At 40.2% G+C, this 26,261-nt stretch overlaps 1 protein-coding gene across 1 annotated transcript; it reads left to right on the top strand.

Annotated features, from left to right (window-relative positions):
- The first annotated feature begins 2,603 nt into the window (after positions 1 to 2,603).
- On the top strand, positions 2,604 to 25,607 carry npdc1a (neural proliferation, differentiation and control, 1a). Its single transcript, XM_075455527.1, has 9 exons — positions 2,604 to 2,930; positions 14,346 to 14,492; positions 21,770 to 21,874; positions 22,100 to 22,300; positions 22,581 to 22,647; positions 23,843 to 23,933; positions 24,098 to 24,177; positions 24,321 to 24,420; positions 24,511 to 25,607. The coding sequence occupies exons 1-9, from the start codon at positions 2,822 to 2,824 to the stop codon at positions 24,580 to 24,582; spliced, it is 972 nt and encodes a 323-aa protein (XP_075311642.1). The 5' UTR covers positions 2,604 to 2,821; the 3' UTR covers positions 24,583 to 25,607.
- The last annotated feature ends 654 nt before the right edge of the window (positions 25,608 to 26,261 follow it).

Raw genomic sequence — 26,261 nt, 5'->3', positions numbered from 1 at the left:
CAAGGGTTAATGGATCCTGGCAGTATCTCCAAAATTACCACACTAAAATCACATGCCATGACACCAAACTTCTACAGTAGTACAAATATGGTCTGTACTCACAAAACGATGCATTTGGAAGTTTGAAAATAGTCCAGGAGTTTATTATTATCAACACAAGCCTGATAGCTTTTCTGCTGCTAAAGCTGCGTCGACGTCACTTCTGGGAGCTGGGAGCTTCAAAGTAAGATGAGGGTTGATCTACTACTGTAGACAACAAAGTATATGCTATATTCTACATGTTTTTTTTTTATGAATTTTTATATTGTAGAGTTGTGAAATTATTTTATCAATGGAGAAATTGAGCAGCCTTGCTTTGTTGTCTACAGTAGTAGATCAACCCTCATCTTACTTTGAAGCTCCAAGCTCCCAGAAGTGACGTCGACGCAGCTTTAGCAGCAGAAAAGCTATCAGGCTTGTGTTGATAATAATAAACTCCTGGACTATTTTCAAACTTCCAAATGCATCGTTTTGTGAGTACAGACCATATTTGTACTACTGTAGAAGTTTGGTGTCATGGCATGTGATTTTAATGTGGTAATTTTGGAGATACTGCCAGGATCCATTAACCCTCGTACAAGCTATTCGGGATAACTCAGTAACTCAGCTGATGTTCAGCCAATATCGAAAAAACTTCGGGTGGGCTACTTGGCTGGATATCACGGTTCAAATGACCCCAGGTTGAATCTACTCCGGAGTATCGCTTTAAGTACAGTTTTGAGGTATTCAGTAATTTTTACATCCACAACACTACATCTCAGAGGGCCACATCGTGCTTTCCTCTTCCATTTCATGTGTTTGAAAGCTTCATTATCTTGTTACTTTTAAGATGAATGTTTTGCATTGTTTTATATTGGTGTGATGAAATAAGTGGTTTTCCAACCATTTTAGCCTCTGATCTTCAACAAAAGATATATTTTTTTGTCAATCACATTTAAAGCAACACTAATTAGGTTTCTGAACCTTACAAAAATATGTGCTTCTGACTTGTCTTGAAGTACTTTTTTTTATGCACATTTCAGTGGTGCCCAGGGGCTTAGATGCAGCGGTTCAGACTTTACTTTATGGACGCTCAACATTTATGTGGTCTCTGTGGCTTCTTCTACATGACAAATTCAGGGCTCACTCAATGATTTGTTTTTATGACAGTGGTCTTGCAACCCACAACTGTAAGGCTTCAGAATTTATGATATATGAAGCTATAATGACTTATCAGTCAGATGGTAAAATACAAAAAAAACAGTAGTTTTATTTAGGTTTCTGATAACAGGCTACTTTGGATATGTTATACGGGTGATATTTTTTACTTCAGAGGGAGTTTCTTGTAGGAATTTGATTGCATTAGTATAACAAATGCATTCATTTATCTATATTCCTATAGGATCCGACCCTCCCCATGTGCCTCTTCCATTTGTCACAATCAAATTTGTGTAGGACCAGAGGGCAACAACTTACTGGAGACTACAGCACAGAGCTTCTGCCAGTGCCACTGGATCATAGTGCAGTATGTGTAGATGAGTATTTATGAAGTTGTACAGTGCACTCGGTGGAATCCACCAAAATAAAAATATACACATAAAAGAGCACATTTTCCAGTGGGTCTCAAGTTGAGATGTTTTCACTGAGTAATCACAATAAAGTCCAGACCTCATCATCACGTGTTAAATGCATTGCATGCTATACTGGTAGCCCCCCACCACCACCCCTGTCTCTTTTTTTTTTTCTGAATTTTGGATTTTACTTGGGGATGTCCTGTAAGCAAACAACAAGGCCAAATCTGTCCTCAGTTTTATTTCCATGGTTTTGGGAGAGACAAATGGAAGAACACGTAATCTGTATCAGATCATTCTCAGTCCATACTAAGGGGGAAAAAAAACTAAAACAATAAAAAAACAAATGACTGGTATATGTTTTTATCCTACGCCGCTCTGTAAACGAAATAGTACGTCATGTTATTAAACCGGTTTTTCCACGTCATGGCGTCATTACGCACCTCCTGCGCTCTGCTTATCTCCAGTAAACTGCTGCCTTCAGGTGCTGTGACATCATGATCGTAACAATCACAGAGTTTATGGTAACAATTGATTGGAGCATATAGGGGAGGTTATAGTAAAAACGTAATGTTACATCGTACGCAGAAAAATTCCAGTTCATAAAATGACTCCTCTTAATTCACTGTAATATTTCTGCTGATTGACGCTGTACTTTCTTTGCATCCTCTCCTACTGTGTTGAATGTGACATTCAAACATCAAATTCTCCTCATTTCTTATGTTTGTTTTGAATGATTCCTGATCCGGGGGGGGGGGGGGGGTAAAAAGTGGTTTGAGCAAAAAGTGAATGCAGACAGCTGTGTTATTATATTCTTAAATTGGGTCTCATTTTACTCGGGTTCTCATTTTACTCAACTATCGTCTGTACAATCACAATAGTGACAACCAAAGGTTTAAAATTGATAAGTCCTCCACGAGAAGTCTGTATTTATTGATAGGTATTTACGAGGAAGTCCTGAAGGCTGCATATCACACACATCCCCGCCCCCTCCTCCTCTGCCTGAAGCTCCACTATCTTTAGCTCTGCCGCGGATTACACTGCGCAGTGCATGTCTGTGGACGGACGGCATCCCGGTTCTACCTTCTCAGTTTATTGCTGGGTACATTGCGCTGAAGCTCTCTCCCCTCGCACTACGAATCAAAACAGAAAAGGTAAACACCAAAGTGATGGGGGAATGACAACAACACCCGTTCTCGTCTCCGGTTTTCCGTCAACCAGAACACCCCAGGATGCTGCTGCTCTCCAGCCCGCGGTGCGGACGTCAGCGCCGGGCCTCTCTGCTGCTGCTCTTCGCGTCCCTGCTGTGTATCTTCTTCCCTGTCAGCGTTAGCCTCCCAGGTAAACTCACTGCAACGCACTAAAAAATGAACCCCAACCGAGCCAGCTGCTCTCGTGAGCTTATATTGTACAATTCACGGGCTGTCTGTCTGCTCAATTGTGTCTACTGGGTCACCAGTCACCAAAAAGCTCGCGACAATTAGAGCCTTTTTTTTTAATCAAGCTATGAATTTTTAAACAGCCTGCAGGCCCTTAACATATAACACCCCTGATTCTTTAATATCTTTCACACGGTTGTTTATTGTGTTAGTTTTGTTGGCAACAAGTTCAGACCGCCGTTTTGGACAGGTTGAGCAAGTGCATGTTCACCTTGCTTGACTGAGAGGAGAATAGGGAAAATACAAATTCCCTTTCCTTGGAAGTTATTGTTCATACCACACTGTTGCTTCTTTGTAAAGGAGTGGATGGAACTTTATAGATGAACGTTATCAACTTGGTGAAATCATGATTTACAAGGCATGGTGTGATTTTAAAATCGGTGCTGCTTACATATTTGAAAAGAAAAATATATATTAAACGGTCAGTTTTTGAAATATGAGAGAAGCAAGTTGCACTCTTTTTGTACAAATTTGAAATGTAACTTTAACTGAGGAGAATTAGATTGAGCGCACATGTATGTATGGATTGTCGATTGACTCTTGATATAGAGATAGTTTACTATTAATGAATGCAGGGGAGCTGATCTACCTCTCAGCTTTTAACATATGCCAAGAAGATAAAGAACATGGGAGAACCAACAGCTGGACTGTCACATGTAATCTTTAGTCTTTAACACACACACACACACACAACTCCGCACTTTAGTGTGGACGAAGATTTGTATGAATGTACACAGCCTTGTTTTTTTTCCCACTTTACACAGACCTGAAAGTGTATTTAGTCATTTCTATTTTCACTTAAAAACCAGAGTTTAAAACGGTGATTTGCATGTGATCCTGCTCCAGTGTGCGTCTAACCAGCCGTGGAATGTGGAAACGTGGAGACTGCCATGGAACGGAAATATCTGCGCGTTCGCAGGTTCTAGATTTGTGTAAAAGGTGGAAGAAGTCCCAGCTACATTTGAAAAACCGCATCAGGAACAAATCATTATTGAATGCACAGTATATCTTTCTTTCTTTTCATATATCTTCCAACGTGCCTGGAGACACGAGTCATCGGGACTATGTGTTTTGCAAAAGACAGAGTTGTCGGCACAAGTTTCCTTGTTCTAAAGAATAAAAATACGCTTGGTCTCATTAGCTGTCAAAGGCTTTGGTTTATTTTCAAAATGACACTTGTTACATACGAACGCAGCGTGTTCATAACAGCATGTGGCAGTATGTGGGCCATTGTTGGCGTATGTTGTCTTATAATCAATAGAGGAGTTGAGAGAACGATTTTTCAGCCATGTGAAAGAAGGGACGGCATAAGGCTGTACAGGAAGGAAGTGCAGCCTTGTATGCCGAGTAGAATTTTGACTTTATTTAAGGTTTTTGTGTTCATGTAAGGTGTCTGCTGCATGTGGCGTATACGCAGATCTGTAGCCGGTGTTTGGGAAGATTTTAGATGTGTTGTCACAGAGTCACCGGGTGTTTGATTCAGGAAACACTAATGTATCATCAAGTGTAAATATGCCCGAAAGCTTTCACTGAACATTGAGTTTTAAAGATGGAAGTTATACAGAATTTCCATTTAAGCAATTGATTACATTTAACCGTGGCTGCCTGTTATGCTGGAAAAGATTCAGATTGATTACTTAAAGCATTCAGAGTATGTAGTGTACTGCGAGCTCAGTGGCCTACCATCACTTGAAATGATGCTCTATCATTTTTATTTTTTTTTTACTCCAAATGTGTCACCTGCTCATTCTCATGGCTCTAATTTTAACTCCTCATATTAGAAAACATCTCCACTCCTCGGTTCTTCATGCTGAGCTTGATCGTTGTCGTGTTGCCACGTTTGAATGCCACGTTTCTTATTCACCAAGCCCACATTGAATCAGCAGGATTATTATTCACACAAGCCCCTGCCAGTGGCCTTTTCCTCCACCAGTTAAGCTTTAACGAGTAATAGCTTTAATGGCGCTCTCTATCACCTCTTCTCTCACACATACACACGGTCACTGGCCTTGAGGGTTTGCGATCACCTTTTCTACCCTGCGGCAAAAAGTAGCCATCTGTGTCATAGAGGGTATTAAGAACGGAGAAAGGTCAGGTGGGACAACACATGCACATGGAAAACCACTGAGTAAGCTCACAGGACTGGAAATTATATGTAGCCTATATAGGCACACACCTTTTTATGCAGTTAAAACGCATGTACTGAGTGTCGTTTGTTTTTTCTTTTCAGTACAGGAATAAATCTGGTCTTCCAGTTCCTGATAGTTGGCTTGGAGTTGGTGTGAACAGTGTTCTGTCTTGAGCCATTTATCAGTAAAAGCCATTTTCTAAAGGCTTAACAGGACAATCGTCATTTCAGGAAACGATGGCAGTAAAGATTTGCCTGGAATGAGGAACAAAGTAGCAGATTAACTAAGCATAAATGGATTCTTATCAAAAACCTTGACAGACTGATTATCTGACACCCTCAGTGTTTTTTTTTTTTTTAAGTAAACCCTGTTCTCATGCATGTATTGTTTGCGAAGTCTGGTTCCAGGAAGTCATTTAGAAAAACTCAGAGTAAAGATAAGTGCTTCTTCTGCTTTCAAGTGGATCTCTTATGTAGCTTTTGTGGTTGAATGAGACATTACCAGCTTTTGAGCTCCAGGGGAAATTAGTTTGATGGTGTACCACCACGGTGCTTGAATCACACAACAACCAGCGGACCCTTTTTGGTAATATCGATCAGCTTCACTGTGGTCTTTGTCGAATTGAGGGTCTGAAAAATAGTGCTTTGCCGCAGCGGTTCCTCGAACCACTGATTTCTCATGCTGCGTCTCATTTTTCACCCCACATTTGCTGTCTTTATTTGAAAGGATGCTATTGACTACCAGACCCCTCCAGGAAATGAAAGGGCTATAATTATTCAACTTGCAGACGTTTGATCCAACCAGAGGTGACACAGTTTCTGACTGAGTCACAATATGCTCCTTCCGTTTGAGGGCTAATCTTATTTGTTCAGCTACATTAGCAGTGCCTTATTTCAAACATATCTTGAGGTTAAAAACTGCCGACTTGAAAAAGTGTCCCCTTCTTGGTGTCAGCAGTTTTTGGCAGTGGTGTGTAGCCACATCCTTACCAAGAATGTCAGTATATGATTTTGACATTGTAATTAGAAAGGAAATAATGATACTTGATGATACTTTTGTTCAGCCAAAACATTTGTCTCCATCGCACGGTCGGTGCTTTCACTAGCATGCATTTTACCAAAGAAAGTATTTTGAGGGCATTGTGAGTGACTGCTGAATGACTCTGGGGCATCATTTTTAATCTGCTGTGTTATATTTTACAACACTCTGTAATTAGAAAAGCAATAAAAGAATGTTGAATAACAGAGAATCGTAATAAATGTTCCGGCTGGAGGCCGACAAACACGACGACCATGAAAAAGAACAAAAAAAGACTTGAGCCCCATGCTTTCATTTGCTTCCTGCACACTGCCATTCTATAAATCCTTTCAGCCTTCATTTCTTTTTGCTGTGGGGTGTGCTGCTCTGCTGCAGTCTATTGATAATGACACAGTAATTGTCTCCTCTGTAATGGGTTAGTCCGGATTGTCTGACATGACAGAAGTTACTACAACAGAGAAGAGAAATGACAGATGTGGAGAGAGATAAGGCAGACGAGGCATGACTGCGTCACAAGAGGATAACGCAGAGCCTCGTTCCTCCTCATTCTTCTGTCGTGCTTACATTTCGTTATGGAAGAAAATAAATTCTTCAACCTTTATGTCGTTCACTTCCTCTTAACCTTTTATTTCTCATTACCAGCTTAAACAGCAGTGTATTTCCTGACTCATCTGTGTTGAACAGGTGGAAAGTCATGCCCCACTTTCCACCAAAAATCGGACGTGTCGGAGTCCATTACATCAGATCATGTTGAGAAAGAGACGCCCACACGACACTGGTGCACTGAAAACAAAGAGGTCGTCAATTTCCGCAAATAGTTGTTTAAATTTGGTTCAGGTCCGTCTGAGGTGTTAATTAAAAAAAATTACGCAAGCATTTGCACAGCAGATGTGGCAGCTTTTACTGTTTGTTGACTGAACAATTATAAGGGCGCAATGTGCAATATATACAACGTTAAAGAACACATTTTTGCTGTATACTCTTTGATGACATAGTTTACACCTTATCATGTTCACTGATGACAGGATTTTTTTCCCCCTTTAAAGTCCTGTTATCGCTCTTTTGGACTGTTTTCTTTCCTTTAATACATTAAGAAGCTGTGTTGCTGCCGAGTTAAGACTCTAATATCAAAAGCTCGATTCCACCTAATCATCAGGGCTCTCTCTGTTGATCACTGTGGTCAGGAGGGAACACACCAGGTCGAGTAAGTCTGTAGGGAGCTTTTAAGGACGAAGCCATTAAAGACTTTAAAAGAGAGCAGGGAGATTTTAAAGATAAATCCACCGTCAAATAGGGAGCCAGTGCAGGGAGGGAAACACAGGGGTGACTTAGTGGTGCCTCTTTGTCTAGGTAGTGAGTCTAGCATTAACTTTTTGGATCAGCTTACAGTAAGTATATTACAACAGTCAAGGTGAGAGAGAATAAAAGCATGTATTACTATTTTAAAGTCAGCAGAAAGAAATATCTGAAATTTTGAGATGACCTTAAGCTGAAAAGAAAATCTCACTGAACTAGAGAGGTCGGCATCAAATATCTCCTCTTCTTTCCGAGCAGTATAAGTGATATTATTTGACAGAAAGAGAGCTTAGCACCAACAGAACTGGCGGATTTAGGGACCAGACAGAATGACCTCAGATTTATCGTCATCCAGGATTTAATATCAGAGAGACAAACTGCGAGATTTGCCAGGCTGCTTGAATCTGTGCATTTCAGCAGCACGACCAGTGTAGTGGTATTCCAGTAAAAATAGTAAAGTACGTCATCGTGCCAAAGAAGCTGGCCAACATGTGCTCAGAAAACAAGGCGGGCCAAGGACGCCTTTAGGGGCATGCCGCAAGTTGGCTGGGAGATTTAGGAGGTGCAGTTATTCAGAGTGATGGGGAAAAAGGATCATTAGAGAGGTATAACTGATTTAACTAAGAGTGTAACCCTAGATTTTACCCTGTGTGAAATCTAAACCTCTGACAGAGCAGTCTCCCATCTGCATTCAGCAGTAGGTCATGAGTCACATAGAATGGGATGTTTTTGTAGTGTCAAAGGCTTTGAAATTATACTAGAAACTGTTATAAACACTAGAATTATCCATAGAAGAAATCAACTGCACTGGCATGACTTTCTCCAAAACCTTAAAAAGCAATACATTTAAAAAAAAAAAAAGATACAAATAATATTAATATATAACCCAGTGCCTCAAATACAAGCAGTAGTGGGGCTCGGGCCAGTTGATGCCAGTGAAAACAAATGATAAGAAACTGACCAGCCTTTGTTGTGTTTATACAGGAGTACAGAGACACTAAAAGCCAAACACGGATGTACACTCATGAATTCAAATGCAATTCAAACGCACTCTATCCATGTGGAATTACTCGCTGTGGCTATGTATCAAGTGAAGGGCACTGAGCAGAGCTTTTTAATGTTTCCACTTGATTTGGAGTGTTTGGCTTACTTCCTGTCCACTATCTGAGTGTCAGGAAATGTACACAATGGAAATGTCCGACCCTCCTGCCCTACCCATTTCCTACTTCCACTGAATCTACCTCTCCCACATACATGCGCATGTGATTATCGGGTGACATTTGTTACGTAGTATCTGCACAACAGCTTGAAGGAGCACGAGTGGGGGCACGAAACTGCACATTCTTGCATGTATGTGTTGCTCCGAGAGTGTAGGTGTTTTAGCAGGCTGTGTGCGAATGTGTGCCTCTGTTTGAAGCTTGTTTTCTTCCTGGCAAAGCTGCTGCTGCTGAGCACACGTTCTGGCAACAGCAGCAGCAGATGGTTAGTAAAGTCATTTTTCACTTTTTCCAAGGATAACTCTCTGAGTCCCTGACTTAATGCGTTCTCACTCCGCCTCTGTCGGATTTGAGACCAAACACCCTGATGTGCTGCCGAATTGTTTTCTTTCCTTTTTTCATTTCTTTGTCTTTGTACTTCGTTACTTTGCCTCCATGATTAAAGTGTTTCTCCCAACCGTGCAGTGTTGCAGGCATGTGCATGCATCTTTTTTTAGAGAATTGATGTGCACTTCTGTGACTTATTTGTCATGCTGAGAAAGAGGTTAGTGCCGCTTTGTCAAAGGTAAATAGTTCTGGCGTCTTATTGTTGCTGGCAACTATAAGTCAGATATCTCTTGAAGTGTTGCCTGCTCAGCTCTTAGGACCGATTTATGACAGGGTTTATGCGGAGAAGAACACTGCTGCTCCTCCATTGCTTCATACACGCCTGTTTTTTCATCTGTTGCTAGCATCATGTATTCATAATCAAGCACACGCAGATGTGTTTGAGTTTCTATTTGTGCAAGAACTGGTCCTTGTTTGTGTGGAGAGTAATTATCTGAATTTGTGTTGGTTGCGACAGGTTTCCTCAGATTAGCTTCCCATATGAATACCAGATGAGGTGGTGACCAGCGGTGTTGAGATACCAGCTGCAATATTATAATCAAGGGTGCAGATGCCCGTTTAAAAAAAAAAAATTTTTTAAAAGGTGGAGCACCCCGCATTCTCACTTTCATAAGAGATTACTTGCAAAAAAGAAAACAGGCTCATATCTACAGATCTGTATCAGGTTAGCCGCACTAAAACAGAGAAAGCTATTACCAGTGATGTGGTATTGGTCAAAGTGAGGCAGAAATTGAAGATGAAGTTGGAACGGTTGTTTTTTTTGGAGAACAGAACAAGTGAAAGCATGATTTTACACAACAAGAAACTATCCGGGATGCTCAGGTTGTCTGCCTGCATGTTAGGTTTGAAGTAATATGATCCAAGCAATCAATCCTAGCAATTGTTAGATTATTTAGTTTCATATTTGCCGTCACCAACCACTGTGTCTTTCATCGAATAGGATCCAAAGCAAACTTCTCAGCTGACACCCATGCTCTCTCCCTGAGTTAGAACACTAATTGTCATAAAAGGATGTGTATACGTCTGTCCACTATCTGCCAGTTGTGTGATTGAATTGGGAAATGCTGTTAATCACAAAATGGGAAACTATTTTGCCGCATAAAGATATATAAAAAAAAAAATTAAAAAATCTTCAACAAAAAAGTCATAGTGCGGAGTTGTTGTTGCTGGCAGGAATGACCTCCTGTAACACTGACAGATCACACTCTATTGTTTCATCGCTGTGTGGTGTTGAGGGTGGGCAGTATTGTTCATTATGTTCATCAACTTGTGCAACTTTCGTCTTTGCACAATCGGCTCCAGAGGCTTTTTATTTATTTATTTATTTTTATTCCAGTCTGTTTAGTTCCATGCAGCCATCCAACAGATGGCTGCAAGGCAGATTACACTCTCTGCCGCAGACTTATAGAAGATGCAAAATCTTGGCACAGACACTGAAGGACCAAAGCCTCCTCAGGAAGTACAGTGTGTTCTGTCCATTCATTTGACAGCCTTAGGGTTGCATTTCCTGTTCACTCCATTCTCCAGGTTATCTCCCAGCTAACTGTAGATTTGTGAAGGTATAGAGGTGTAGTCAAGTCAAGTCAAAGTTTATTTATATAGCATATAGTGTAATGGTGCTCATACCAGAGAAAGAAGCCACTTGCCTTTTGTGAGTGTTGGAATCTCTTTTCTGTGTTGAGGTGGCTTAGCCTGTCATCTGTGCGTGATATGTGAGTCTCTGCCATGCAGTTTATAATAAACTTTGGTTAGAAATTAGCTTACACAAGAGGGACGAGAATTTTGGCCTGTTTTCTTGAGATATCGAGACCTATGAGTTGCATCAAGGGCTTAGTGTTGGTTTAGCATTCAGTTTTGGCTTTGTTTTTAACTTAGTTTCCACTCCTCTAATGTGACAAGGATGCATCTTGCACCTTTTAATCCTCAGCATCTTCAAGGTCTGAGGCAGGATTCACACATAAGCTTTTTTTTAGAGGATGCTGCTTTGCCTCGCAAATTAATAATCTTTATTTCTCAGCATCGAGCAGATTCAAACATGAGACCATTACGGAGCTTAAACCTTTTGTTTGGGACACTGGTTTTGTTCTTTTACCAGCAAAATTGAATTCTGCAGCCCTTTTTGTTTTCATCGTGTGTGTTTGTTTCAGACCACCGATTCTGCAGCAGATCAATGCATCTCGTCACGAAGGGGATGTTTTAGGCAGTAATTTATGCATTTGTCCAGCTCAGTTTTCATGAGTTATCCGAATTTAATGACTAATTTTAAAATCACGTTTTCAAGTTTCAAGTATTGTGTCATAGAAAAGTAAATTATATTTTCTAAATGAGTTTACACTCTTCTCAGCACACCAAAAACGTATTTATAGAAAGAAATATATAGAAAGATGTAGCAGAAATATGGCAGAAATAATTATTTATAAGATCCTATGTTGCTTTTATAGATGTTTATGTTTAAGTCATTTTGTTAAAACTACTCCCCAACACTGAATATACGTCATTTCAGAGCACTGCAAACTAAAAGCTAATAATTTCCTACTTAATACCTTTCTCTTGACTCAAGTGAATAGAGTCTCCATTTTATTTAAAGCAATACTATGTAACATTTCTACCTTAAAATAACAGCTTGAAAAAAATTGTGCGGCTAGAATGAGTTTTAATATTATGATTGGCCTGTCTCCTATGCCCTTCGGGGGTCTGAGTTGGAATAACTGCGCTATGTAACTTGGCTGGACCGGCCCGGGAGCTGAGCGGAAGAACTTCGACTTGCTTTCTGGCACACCTACCGCAAAAACAAATAGACCCCTCTCACGCTACCAAGTATAAGGCTAAGCTAACGCAACATTGTCAGTACGATCATCATGGCAGAGGCACCGAAGAAACAGAAGAAGACGTTGACTGATGGAAGGAAGGAAGAGAAAGAGAGAGGCCGACAGTGTCGTAACCGTACATTACCTCCAAGCCTGTAGGGGGAGCTCCATAATGGGCTTTTTGAGAAGTTACATTGTATTGCTTTAAGTCATGTTGTTAAAACTACTCCCAGAGAGTCTCTATTATGAGGAGAGGGAAAGCTGGTGGCTTTTTCCGGGTGGTACTGCACTCTAGGGGCGCCAACGAAGCAGTGCAGAGCAGGCAGAACTCTCTGGTGATACTATGAGATCCACCTTAGATGCAGCCATTGCTTTGGATAGAATTTTTTATATTTTTTCATTTTAATTTTCCTAAAGGCAGGATAAATTATCCTTTCAAACGGCACTTGGTTTGATTTTTTTTTTAGACTCACTAGATTTGTTTAAAATACACATTTATTGTCAGTATTGCATCCCGAGTGACGTCACCTATGTGGCATCACTTTACGGCATGGTCAGTCCTAGCGCTGAGCTAGCAGAGAGGTGTTAGCTCAAATAGTTACAGATTTCAGCACAGCCCTTTTACATACTCTCTGACTAGCCTCTGGTTTAGCTTTGGTTGTTGTTAGCAGCACCAGGTTAGCACTCTGGCACAGTGGACGAGTGCCGTAAAGCAGCCGGTCGTAATCAGCCGTGCGTTCTTCAGATTCCGTTAGCTAGATGCTAGCGGAGACTGACTTGCAAATGCCAGACCTGTAAGAAAACAGAAAGCTATAACTCCCAGGTTATTGTACTTTCGATATAAATTCACATCCCTCTGTCAGAAATCAGAGTAATATTTTCAGGTTTCAGCCGCTAGCGGGGACATTTTTTGAGTTATTAGCGCCAGCCCTATGGCCAATGATCATTCTGCACTCGCTCGCCAGCGCCCCCAGACAAAATCAACTGAACTGCAGCCAAATTTTTTATAATGGGGCGAATAGGAAGTGGAACGGCTGTCTGTAAAAGGGCTGTGCTACTCCCCAACACTGAATATACGTCATTTCAGAGCACTGCAAACTAAAAGCTAATAATTTCCTACTTAATACCTTTCTCTTGAGTCAAGTGAATAGAGTCTCCATTTTATTTAAGGTTATTAGCATGACGGTGTCAAGTTTCTCCCATCTTACATGTGTTTGCATCCACTCCAATCTGAAATGTCCTTGAAACTTGATGGATTAGATCAAAAACTCATCCAGTGTTAAACAAATCAAAGATAATGGGTTGTAACAAAAGTAAACTGGCTGAGGAAGTGGCTATAATCAAATATCCAGTTGGACAAAGCAGCACTCGAACCAAAGAGCTTGTGTAGGGCTAAAGTAAATCTCTGCAGATACGTTCCTTCAATAACTCGCATCTTTCCTGGAATTACAGTCCAGATATTACAGGCCTGGTTGCTGTAGAAGTCATTTAGATTCCAACCACTAATGTCCTGCCGTCTAATTCTATCTTCCTATGTAAAAATTGACAAAATATGATTTGGAATGGTACTAGTGATGGTAAGTGCACTCTCAACTACCATTTTAACTTTTTTTTTTTATATATTTATATATATATTAGTGATGCCGTGACATTTGGCTTTTTAAATTAAACATAAACTCTTAATAATTTGCACTACAGACTCGGCCAACTGTGACCTGAAACGTTATCGTTTGTCCTCCCGCCTGATATCACCTCGTGTCTGTTGTGCCAGCATCAATACCTGCTGTGCTGCTCACCTTTAGCTGGCCTGCTGCGGCGCACCGCTCGGCTCATTATCTGCCCTAAGAGGCTTCCTGTGCTCCACATGTCCTCTGTGGCCAAACACACCTGCTGTGGCCCGCAACCTCCTTTCCGCCTCGCAAGCTGCGAGCGTCTGTGTTGTCTAACTAAATTCAACTCTGTCATACAGGCAGTAATCAGGTCAAAAGATTATCTGACCTGATTGAGACAGAACAGCTGTAGGTCATTCTTTCTTCTTCTCCTCGGGTTTAACCTGATTTAGACCACCAAAATCGTTATTGCACATGTAGAGAATTTTTTAAAATGTGCTTTTTTTTACTGCGAGTATTCCGTGTGCATGAGCTCACTTTTCTTTTTTTTTTTTTAAAGCTGTGATGCAAGTCTGAAAAAATGATGTTGTTTAAAGTGGCACGTTTTCCTCATTAGAGGAGTGACCATTAGAAAGATGACGCATCTTATTCTGAGGATTTTTAGTCATCCCACATAAGGATTCTTATTTCACTGCCTCATTAAAAGCATCTTTTCTGCATCACTCGTCATTTCAGTCTGTGTAGGATACTGATGAAACTGTTTTCTCTCTCTCTCTCTCTCTCTCACTCTCTCTCTCTCTCTCTCTCTCTCTCTCTCTCTCTCTCTCCCTCAGCTCGTGTTAGCTGCCCTCCCCCTTTAGACTGTGTCCAGCTGAAGCGTCACCACTGCAAGCCTGGCTCGTCTTCCTGCGGCCCCTGCCTCTCCCCTTTTCAGGAGAATGAGGACGAACGCTGTGTGCTGAAGAAGCGCCACAAACACGGTATCCAGAAAAACGTCACACGGCCCACAGCTATGCACACACGGCTCTCTCAAACATCCCGTTTCTTTAGCACATTGCAGCTGAAACTGCACTTTATCTGTTTTTATGCTGTAAACACTCTAAAAGTCAGAAAGGACACACTTCACCAGACTGTCCTTCACTCTCACTGGACAACTCGGACATAAGTCATTTAATTAATTTAACGTTGACGGTGATGGCTGATTCCCAGCAGGCCTGTATCACTAAAAAGAAATGTAAGGAGAACCAGAGTTGGGCACATTTGGATTGACTGTGGTCATTAACAATTGCCTTATGCACTTATTAAATACATAAAGAGGGTTCCCTGTAGAGATTGGTAAGTTCTTTTAGTCGTTTGAATAATTATTTGGTGTTTTCGTTGTCCAACACACCCAAAGCAGACATGAATTCTTTTAGAATACAAACTTAATTGATAAGTTGACTAATGAGTTATTCCTTCTCTATTCAAAATATTTCAAAATGCAGGAAATTGTAATGATCTAAGGCAAAATATTTAATTAATAAACTTAGGGTGAAGTTAATGAATAGAAGTAGGTGAACTCTACCACCGTTAGTCATCCGCGTTACTCGTTTAACACACAGTGTGCTCTGCAGCGTTAAAACACAAAGCTGGACAGACTGACTCACTTCTTTCTGTTCCTCACCTTAAAGTCTGAATGTTTGAGCTTTACTGTGATGAGTGCCTGAGAAAGGACTTTCAGACTCACTAATGAGAAGACAAACGTGGTAATCTTTGCTCACTCAAAGTCTGATTCTAAAGTTTGTTTCATGATTTTGTGTTAGATCGCTGACCGACAGGGTTGTGTACGTTTCTGCCTGCGTGCTGGTGTGTCTGCGTCACTCAGCAGCTGAACCTCACAAAGCCAGCTGCCGCTGGGGTTTATTCATAGATTTCAAACAACAGTAACTGAAAAGAGTTTACTGAATGTAGCTTAAGCTTGGTTATTTCAAGTGTTAGATGATATTTTTTATCTTGTACATATCTGTAAGTCTGAGTACACGTGTGGAGCGGATATTATCACTGCACTTTCATACAGTTGGTGTTCTCTTTACCCCATCTTATGGTCACGCTCTCCTTGCTGTCCTCCAGCCCTCTTCTGTCACAAACATGGTTCAGTCTGAGCCTCTGTTTTTTTTATTTTTATTATTAATCCGCCCCTGCTGTGTCTGCAACACACACACACGCACACACGCACGCGCACTCATCGCCCTGCATCGCCCCCGCACTGGCAGCCTTAATCACTGAGATGACATGTTTCTCTCTCTTTCTGATGCCCTTCATCTCCATCACTGAATCTAATATCGCTCAATAGAAGGGCCGAGCTGCGAGAATAAATCTAATATTTCTGATTTCCGTGGCATGGCACTGCACTGCTGGCACGCACGCCACCTTTAGAGAAGGTACTGCAGAAAATGGGGAGAGAGAATGTATTGTGTATATTTAAGTGAAATAGCCTCCATTGTATGAATGTGTACATGTTTACAACTGTGCATTTTCATTTTCTGTTGGTTGGCATATTTTGGATATCTGTTGAATCAACGATTTATTAGGCGTTTGCGGCAGGAGAGGATCCAGCACACATTTCAAATGAATTATTGGCAAATGCAAAACACGAGAAGAGGATTGTCAGGTTGTAATGGAGAGAAAGGTTACATCATGCAGAGCACTCGTATGTTGATCAGTTATTAGAATTTCAGCATTATGATGATGGTGTGTGTGGGGTTTATGAATCTAGTACATCATGACGCCATTTAAGCTCCCTCCAGTGGTTATATAAACCTCTCAGAGACTACAGAACACAGTGATCCAAAGGGGAGACTGACTTTTTTTTTTTCTCCCCTTTTTCCTTTATACTGAGCTCACAAAGATCCAAAAAACATTGATCGTGAACCGATGAAATGGTTATCTGGTTTCTGGTAAAACACTGCTCCTTGTGTATCACCTCTGTTCATCTCTGAGATGAAGTTAATCACCTCTTTCTTGCACCACCAAACATTCCAGCTCGCTATGCTGCTTTACCTTTCTGTGACTGCCTTCAGCAAGTTGGATTGGATTTAAAATCCCGGGGAGAAGCGTGCTGCTTAATGGGGCCGTCACCTAATCACCTCAGTAGGGTTTTAGTTGATCACGATCACTTTTCACCTTTTATTCTGTTCCTTTGTCATACATCATTACACAGCGACTCATTCTTGATGATTATAATGATGATGATGAGGTTTTGGTCATCAACCACTTGACTTTGACAGCACTGTCTGCATCAGTGAATTTATTAACGGTGCCACAAAAATTGCGATTTTTTTTTTTTTTTTTTTTTTAAATAATGTTAATGCCACATAGATGTTAGATGATCTGTATGACTAAAGTTTACTTTGAGTTTGACTAATTTCAGCTCGGTATAATTTATATATAAACAATTTGAAACGGTAGACATCTTAGGTCAGTTTTACAGAGAGAATAATCCAACAAATTCCCCTTAGGCTTGAACTTTGTATTGTTGTGGTTTTACTTATTCAAAATAGTATTGACTGAAAAGAGGATAGATGACGGGACCAGTGTGTAACTCTCCTCTCCTGTCGTGCTTCACAAGCGTTTTTATCTACAAAGCTTCGGGTAAGGAAAGGTATTTTGTTCGAGACCAGGCTGTGACATAACATCTGACTTTAGGTTGAATGAAATGACCGACCACCTGCAACTGTACTTTTAAAGTTTTTTTTGTTTGTTTGTTTTAAGCCCATCAGGGTTGCGCACTTTTTGTGCAGGTCATAAAATTGAAAATAAAATCCAGTCCAGTCAAATTACTGTTCATCATCCTCTGACTAACGCATGCAATTTCCATTCTTCATTTGCTTTGCTTGTCGATTTGTTCTTGTAGTTCGGTTGCGTGTGACGCGAGTTTGTTCAGCTTTAGTCTCGTACTCAATGGAAAATATGTTAATTTTCAAACGCATCGGACATTTGGCGTGATCAGATTTGGGTTTACACAGTAAGTGAACATGTAAGTCAGACAGCACTTTCATTCTAAGTGGGACCTGCCTGTGTTTGACATGGAGGCGTTCACTGCCATTGGTAAACACACCATATGCCTATAAGGCATGTCCCTCTATTAGTAGCACAAACACTGTATTCTTTCGACGCAGTCAAATGATGTATGTGCTAAAGGCAGGTTTTACGTTGTTTTGCAGATTTCTTAATATGTCCTGTACGCCTTTTATCTCTGTCATCCTCACATTTAGCTTTATGGGATTCTGTTGGAGCGACACGCAACATGAGCAAATCAAATCGGTAATGTTAGGTTTGAAAGCTACACTGATGCTTTTTGTTTCACTGTGTGATATGGGTACCATTATTCAGTCTAATATTTGTAGGTTTTCACTTTATTTATAAAGTTGACCATTACAACTGTAACTGTGACATGATGTTTAGTAAGTGTACTGTGGATAGAGATGCGACGCCTTCTGCAAATTTAATTGTATCAACACCTCCTAACAACAAATATAACAGCTGCCTTTTTTCATCAAGTGAAAAATATTTTTTTTAAAACTAAAGCTTTTTAAGATTAGGTCTTTTTAATGTTTGCATAAATCTTCTGCCTTTTCAGAATGATTTGAACAGACTGTAGATTTGAACCTTTAGTTGACTTTGTCTAGATATCATTCCATCAATGTAACAACCAACAAGCACAACTTATATAAACATTCTGAGTGGTTCACTGACCGCTTTTTGACTTTTTTTTTGTTTCTAATGGTAGCCTACTCCATTTTCTAAAACAGTGGGTGAAAGGCAGGTGGGGCTGTTTACTGACTTAAGAGTCGAGCTGGTCAGATTTCATGTACCCAGTCCAAACTGTTCTCTCAGCTGTGACTAACTTTACAGAGCAGGTGGGACAGTGACTCAAGTTAGTGCCGCAGTTACAAGCCGCACAGTCCATCCAACTTGAGAATTGTGTTGATGGAGCAACATTTTAACTGTGCGCCGCTCCCTCACACTGAAACTAGACTACCTTATAAAGTTAAATACAAAGAAACTATGACGTTTTTGGTCCTTGTCCTCTGTCTTAACTGTTTAATAGGTGAGTCCGGCAAACGCTGGAAAGAGCGTGTAGATTCAAAAGGGACATCACAAATCATACAACACTTATAGAGAATTTCATAATACCATCACAATAGACTCATCAGTCTCTATGTTCCTGCATGAATTGATGTACCCACTAGATGGCAGCAGAAGACGTTGATTATATAACAGTAATGCATTGTGTTGAGTTAGAACTTATTCTCTTACTTCCAATTATGGAATAATACCCATCCATCCATTTTCTATACCTGCTTAATCCATCGGTCGGGTCGCGGGGGGCCTGGAACCTATCCCAGCAGAGGAGGATTACACCCTGGACAGGTCGCCAGTCCATCACAAGGCCACACAGAGACAAACAACCACACACACACTCACTCAATTTACAATTTAGAGACACTTTTTAACACAATTTGACACAATTAACATGCATGTTTTTGGACAGTGGGAGGAAGCCGGAGTACTCGGAGAGAACCCACGCATACACGGGAAGAACCTGAAAACTCCACACAGAAAGGCCCCAGCCGGGAGTTGAACCTGGAACCCTCTCGCTTATGTGGTTATTTGTGGGTGCAATGCCTTATTTTCTTTCCTCATAAATATTACTTATGGTTACTTTTGGATGTTTGACACTTTATATTGCTACTTTTTTTTAATCAGAAAAAACTAGATCCATCAATACAAAAAACCCAGTTATAGCTCTCTTTGCTGAGCATAACCATGATCACACCAGATGTTGCTGTCCTGTTGTGGTATACGTGAGATTTTTGGTGCACAATATCAAAAGAGACTCTGTAAATTTGCCCAATTCTGCTCAACTGTAGGCCAGCAAGTTTCTAATAGAATCTCATCCATCATTCTTAGATTTTCTTGTGTTTTAGTAGAAGAGGTGGGAAGGAAGTGTGTGAACGTGTGTTGTTTGCGGGAGAAAGAAATGTGAATGGTTTTTAAGTGGGAAAAGACAACAGCGCATATGTGTGTGACCCGCAATCCCTGTTGGGATGTTTAGTGTTTGTTTGTTGTACCCAGCTGCCCCCCGGGTGCTCTCAAGAGGTTCTGGGTCATTATCAAGGCAGTGACAAACCTCTTATACGAGTAGAGGTGTGCATGCTTAGTGAGTGTGTGACAATCCACACATATGCACACAGTCATCCACTTTCATAGGGGAATTACCGACTTTGGCTTTAAGATGTTGTGTCTTTAAAGAAAGAGCGCTCACGTGTTTTCCTGCAGATTTTCAGTCCCATTTGAAACACCAGCGACAAATCCATCACGTCTTATGTGTGTCTTCTTTTAATATTCAAACCTGTTCTACCACACTCTCCTGGTGAGCACACAGGCACAGTTGGTGCTCTGAACCACCTGCAAAGTACAGATGGTGCATCCCGCCTCCACAGACACCTGCTATGGCGTGCACTAAATGGTCATTAGTGGAGGGGGGTAAGAAAATAACAAAACAGTCAGTGAAAGTGCTGGCATGTCTTATCATACACATTAGCTCAGCCAGATGGCCAGCCTTCTGGACCGAAAGTGACACTGTAATCTTCAGTGTAATGTAGGTGTAGCTGGTTGCTGGTTTTGCTCATTTTTTGTTTCAGTGGTTTTAACGTTGATGTTATGCACAGAAACTGTCCATGGATGCCTGGGATGTTGCATGAATGATATAAGTTGGGAAGAAGGGGCTCTTTCTATGCAGTTACTTTTATCTTATCGTGTGAAGGAAAGTTTACAGAAAGTCCTTCACATGACTTAATGTCTCGGCAGGCTTACATGCTCTATGATTTTATATGTGATATATTGCAGGGAAACTTTATAGAGGGAAATAACTCTTTGATCACTTCCATTAATGGTGGGCTTTGGGATCTATTGTGAATGTAGCAAGAGAGGCCCAGTGAAGCCGAGGTTTGGCTGATTGCTCCTGCCCCCTGCGGTGCTTCTTCCCCTGGCCACACACACACTATCTGCCCTGGTCGCCCTGGAGCCTTCGGCCGTCCTGCAGGAATGTAGCTCGCTGTCTGGCCTGAAGGACTGTTAACAACAGTTTAGTATTGTCTGTCTTTTTACCAGTTCTCCAAACAAACAAAACACATGGGCACACTCTCTGTCTGTCACTTCAGAGGAAAGATCCTGAGAACACTTGTAAATTCATGGATGCATCTCTAGAATCCATAAGCACGTGCTCTTGGATTCTCTGTTTTACACGGAGCTGCAAAAGGGGACGTGCTTGATGATTTATTCAAGACCAAGAAGATAAAGCAGCACATTACTGTCCACTGATGCAAAAATATGAAGGAAGGACAGAGCTTGTACTGCTTTACTCGTTTTGAATGACCTGGATCTCCTTACAAAGTAGATCCTCTGATGTACCTCAATACGTACAAAGTATCATGATGGATCTAAAACAATGCACTGTCCACACACACACACACACACACACACACGCACACACACACACACACACACACAGATATTTGAGCAGTGAATTTTATTTGGTATATGTATCCTGAGCAGCTCCAAAAATTATTTTCATTTGAAAAATGTGTTCCGTTAACACCACTGTATTTTTATCAACATTTTTCCAAACCAAGGAGAAAAGCTTGACTGCTTGCTTTTGGGGCATGTGTATAAATCATATAAAAGTCAGTTATACTTCATTAGACGGTTTGAGCGGTAAGAGATGACTCTTCAGTTATTTGATCATCTTTGAACTTTGCCTTGTCCAATCTTGCATTTGTGAGAATTAGCTGCTTTTCTTTGTTAAATGTGATATAGAACTTTTTAAAAGGTTTATCTTTTGCTTTAATGAGAAAATGCCTTATTGATTAAGTATCTGCTAATTGACTAATGTAAGGTATTAAAAGAGGAACTAGTAGTATATTTTCTCCTCTCCTTTTTGAAGGTTTTTTTTATTTTTATTTTTTAATCGTAGAAGTCGGTTAAGTTGTTGAATTGTCACCCTCAGTTATAGCCTTTTTTTTTTTTTTTCATTTATTGATTGAAGTTTTAGAGGTTATTAACCGATTTTTAATGCATTAAAGAACCTTTAAATGGCTTTCACTCTCTCACATTTTTAAACGTGCTGGATTCATTTCTGTGGTATTAGAGTCATTTGAATTCAGTCATTTTAAACCAATGCTAAAATTTCAAATCTTTTTGGTTTGCTCTCTAGGCAAAGTGACGACCTTCTCTGACCTGGATGAAGAAATCGATTTCCTTCACTCTGTCATAGAAAAACAAGAGATTAAACCGTCAAAAATTAAATCAAAATCTCCTGGTAAGAAACATGCAACAGCATCAACCCAGTTGCACAACGGTCCGTACACACTTATTCAATCAATTCTAAAGTCCTGACTTTTGACTTGTAGTGTTCAAGCACCAGTTTTTTTACAACATGAAATAGTTTTACTTGGAGTTCTTTCAGATGGAAGGTGTAATTTTCTAATTACCAGTTCTTTACACTTTACTGCTGTTTGTCTCTTCCTCCTCACTCTCCCTCCAGCTTCCATCTCCTTGCAAACAGATGCTGAAGACAGAAAGACAAACGCCTCCAAACAGAAGAACCAGGACAGACTCTCAAGTAGCAGCACTGCAGCCACTACCCTTCCTAACACACCAACCCCCCAGTCCAGGGCCACTGGGGGTAATGGCCGAGCTGGTCCTATAGCTGTCCCTGCACCCAAGAATGACAGCATTATTGTCAGTGAGTGGAATTTAACTTCAAATAGCACTTAAAAAGGGCTTTTTGTTTATCCAATCAGGCACTTTGATGACTTGTAGCAGAAGCTTTGCTTAAAAGATACTTCCCCTTTGCTTTCGATCAATCTCAAGACAACAATCAATTACACCATTTTGATGACCATAACACTTTATACTGAGCTAAGACTTCAAGTTTGAACAGACTCGTTTTTTTTTTTGGTTTTTTTGGCCGATGACAAGCTGCGTCACCCTCTGTTTTCCTCTTTTCTTTCATCAATCTGCAGTTATGATCTCGCTGTGTGTGGTGGTGGGCTCTGTGGCTGTGATCCTGGCTACCGTCTGTTACATCAAGTAAGTATGAACACAGAAAAACACAGCTGATGTAACCGAAGGCTACATGCGTGTTATTTTTTTTTCTGGTGGAACTACAGTCATAAGTTATCTTTAAAAGAAAATGAGGTCGATGCAATGTAAAGGTCATCATCCGGACATGCATTTGGAGAGAGCTGTCAGTTTAAAGTGATGGCATAAAATTGATTTGATGTATTCACAGAATACATCTTCCTGTAGATACTTGTCTACTGTGCGTATTTAGAGCACATCCCCCATGTGAACATTAAACCGTCATTGTTCAGAACAGCGATTTGTCCGTAAAGTCGCTCTGTAACTGGTCTATTTGCGGTTAGCGGTAGTTGCATGATAAACACGTTATCCACTCTAGTTGATATAGTTCTATAAAAGACTCAACATTTGTTTTATGTGTTTCATAAAATCAGTTTAGTGGATCAAAAAATAAAATGTTCTATATTATGATTTAGAAAGTTGTGTCCCTTCCTATATTTGTTTTCTTTTCGATAAGCAGTATGTATCATTTACTGACATCCAGCAGAAAAAAAATGTACCCAAACTAAATAGTCCTTTCCTTACTCTGCTCTTCCAAGCATACAAGAACAAACTCGTGTGACCACTGAAAACATGAAAAAGCCTCTCTAGAGCCACTGGTTTGTCTGTTCTGGGCTACCATAGAAATGCTCTATTATGAATCTTGTATTTAACTTCTGCCTATTCTACCCACTGAAACTTCAAAATATGACACAGAATTGTATTCAAAGTTTTAAATGATCGATCAGATTGTCCTGTAAAATCCTGGAATCCAAATTTGAGGGTGATTAAAAATGGGTTTACGTTGCTAGTTAATTGAATCACATTCTATAAGTAATAGTAAGAGTCAAATATGTATGATGTATGTTGTTTTACTCATTGTTTTCTTTTTGTTAGTTGAAGCTCAGACTTTGTCCACCTTGATTTTCATTTGGATCGTCTTTAACTGGAAAGAAAACTATAAAGAATGATGCACCTGAGGTTGAATTCACTGGAGTTTTAGACATTTGGTGCACAAGAGCTTTTAAAACAGCTTTCACATAGACCTTGAATAAAGGCCTGCTTCAGTTTACTATTCATGTATCATAACTGTGGGCTTTCAGAAAACCAGCAGAAAACGGGCTTTCATATTGCAGATGACTAAGGTTCCTGATTCCCTCTGCAGGGTGCAGAAAGAATCGCGTCTTGCTGAGAAGGTAGACTACCCTGCTTCCAGAGGAACAGGCGTTCATGCTGCCACAGACGGTGGTACTTCAGTAAGCACACCTGCCTTTCCGTTGTCTAACTGCCATTATTTTAGCCGACATTGTTTCTGTTCCACTCTTATTCTGCAAAAACCACAAGATGTGCACCAGTCCCCTGTGCACCAAGGTTTCTGTTTTAAATGTCATTCACACCTCCGTCTCTGTTTTATACACAGATGGGAGATAAGACTCTGGCTCAAAGTGCTCAAATGTACCACTACCAACATCAAAAGCAACAGATGCTGTCATTGGGAAAGTAAGATTGTTTGTTTGTTTGTTCTTCTTTTTTTTTTTTTATTTCCACATTCCCATATATATGACTTTCAAAAGGCTAAATGTTTCAACCACATCCTCTTGCACTTATTTTCTCTATTTTTTTTTTCATTTCTTCCCCTTTAGTCACAAACCAGAGCAGAAAGCCGTTGACAGTGAGGTTACATCAGATGAGGAAGAAGTGGGGGGAGGCTTCACGGTATACGAGTGCCCCGGACTTGCCCCTGTAAGTAGACACACAAATACACACACAAGACTTCTAATTTCCGATGAATGTTTTATGACTGGTAATCTATTTTCTGCCTTCCCTTTACAGACTGGTGAAATGGAGGTGAAGAACCCTCTGTTTGATGACTCTACTTTACATTATCAGGGGAACCACAAGTGAATGCTGAATACTTCACAAATGCATACACACACACACACACACACACACACAAGCATACAGAGGCATTTAAGGCATTTCTCTGGAAGACTCTCTTTAGATTTCACTCTGCTTGCATGGAAATTGGGGAGGAGGTGATGGATTGATTTACTGTCCACCTTTAAACATATCTGCCCCACTATGGCTTTTTAATACTGCAAATATATGATGGGTCTACTGTTAATTTATTTTGGTCACAGTTTTGGAGCAACTCTTGTCTTTTTAATGTTTTTTTTTTTTTTTTAATAATACGCTGTGCTAGATTTCTCCTTCATAGGTGTTAGTCCCGTTTAATTGTTCAACTCTGGCTTTGGATTTTCATTTTCACTCGTATTACCTGCCTCTATTTCTGCAGCTATTTCCAAAGATTATGATACAATCGCAGATGATTTATCACCCATATATACAAAAATGTTTTGTCATGTGGCTGAACAACCGCTCATAACTGATTTCCAGGAAATATCTCATATCAGATTTCTGACGACTCTGTGAAAAACACCAAACACAACACAAGAGTTCAGTGAATTGTTACCCCTAGTCTTGCTCATTTATTTCCTGTCATGTAAGCTGCTCATAAAGATTTTAAAATGATAGAGTAGAGGTACAGTATATTGATATAGATGAAAATGAAGTACTCGATGATGTCTGTTGCATGGGTTTGACTGTACTGTGAATCATGGTGAAGCTTTGATGAATCGCTCATCCTCCCGTCTGTATGCATCCTGTTGCTGCTGGAGGAATATACAGTAAAAGTGACTTCTCTGCACCGGAGTGGAATTTTAGGGACAGGCTATATTGATGGTTGTTTTGGTGGCATCTATCATGATCCCTTACTCTCCTTCCTCCCTCTCTGTCCTCTTATTGGTCCCAAGCTAATCTTGTGCTGCAAGGTGTACAGACAAAGAGTGATAGTTTTCACTTTTTATAGATATTTGTACATGCAGATTAAAGATTGGAATTAAAGCTTTTTACCACATGGGGAAAAAGAATCTTTGCCAACTGTTTTTTTTTTTCCATGCTTGTCTGAGTTTTCAGATAATTATTAGACTTTGTTTTATTTTATTTCCTTTTTTTTTTGGTTCATTCCTACATATGAAAGTAGTCTTTAACAGTTCTTCTGACCAACGTCCAGATACTCTTTGTAAAGGTTTAGTTCAGATGTTTATTTATTTAGGGGTATTATTTGACTTACTTTAAAACCTCCAAAATCATCACATACCTGCCTTTGTCTTTTAAAAATCATGACATGCCCATGTTTTGCATTTTTATAAAAAAGTCATTGGTGGGAGAAGCCTCACTCTGAAACAGAATATTTATACATTTTTACCCCACTCACTAGTTTCCTGCCTTAACAACAACAGTAATGATCAGGGTAAACTAATACCTCAAATGAATACACGAAAGGTGGAGAAACTTTTATTTGTCATGAATTCAGTGCAATCAGAAAAGTTGTGGACCTGTAAGAAGAAAAATTTTGTCTTCTCTCATTTTTGAGGCGTTGTCGGAAGTGTACCGACGGATGTCATCGTCAGAGTCGGTACAAACACTCAAAAGCTAAACCTGTCTCGAGAGACAAAAGTGACATTTCCACAGATGCTAAACATTTATTCAAAGTGTGCCCAAAACAATGAATACGACATCTA

The sequence above is a fragment of the Odontesthes bonariensis genome, chromosome 22 (assembly GCF_027942865.1).
Source record: "Odontesthes bonariensis isolate fOdoBon6 chromosome 22, fOdoBon6.hap1, whole genome shotgun sequence".
NCBI classification, from domain to species: Eukaryota; Metazoa; Chordata; class Actinopteri; order Atheriniformes; family Atherinopsidae; genus Odontesthes; species Odontesthes bonariensis.
This window is presented reverse-complemented; position numbering and strand designations above follow the sequence as displayed.

What these genes read in the sequence shown, in the direction of transcription:
- npdc1a (XM_075455527.1), top strand. Translation starts at nt 2,822, where the DNA reads ATGCTGCTGCTCTCCAGCCCGCGGTGCGGACGTCAGCGCCGGGCCTCT. An exon ending in GAATGACAGCATTATTGTCA is followed by an intron (nt 22,301 to 22,580) that starts GTGAGTGGAATT and finishes ATCAATCTGCAG; the next exon opens with TTATGATCTCGCTGTGTGTG. An exon ending in CCACAGACGGTGGTACTTCA is followed by an intron (nt 23,934 to 24,097) that starts GTAAGCACACCT and finishes TTTTATACACAG; the next exon opens with ATGGGAGATAAGACTCTGGC.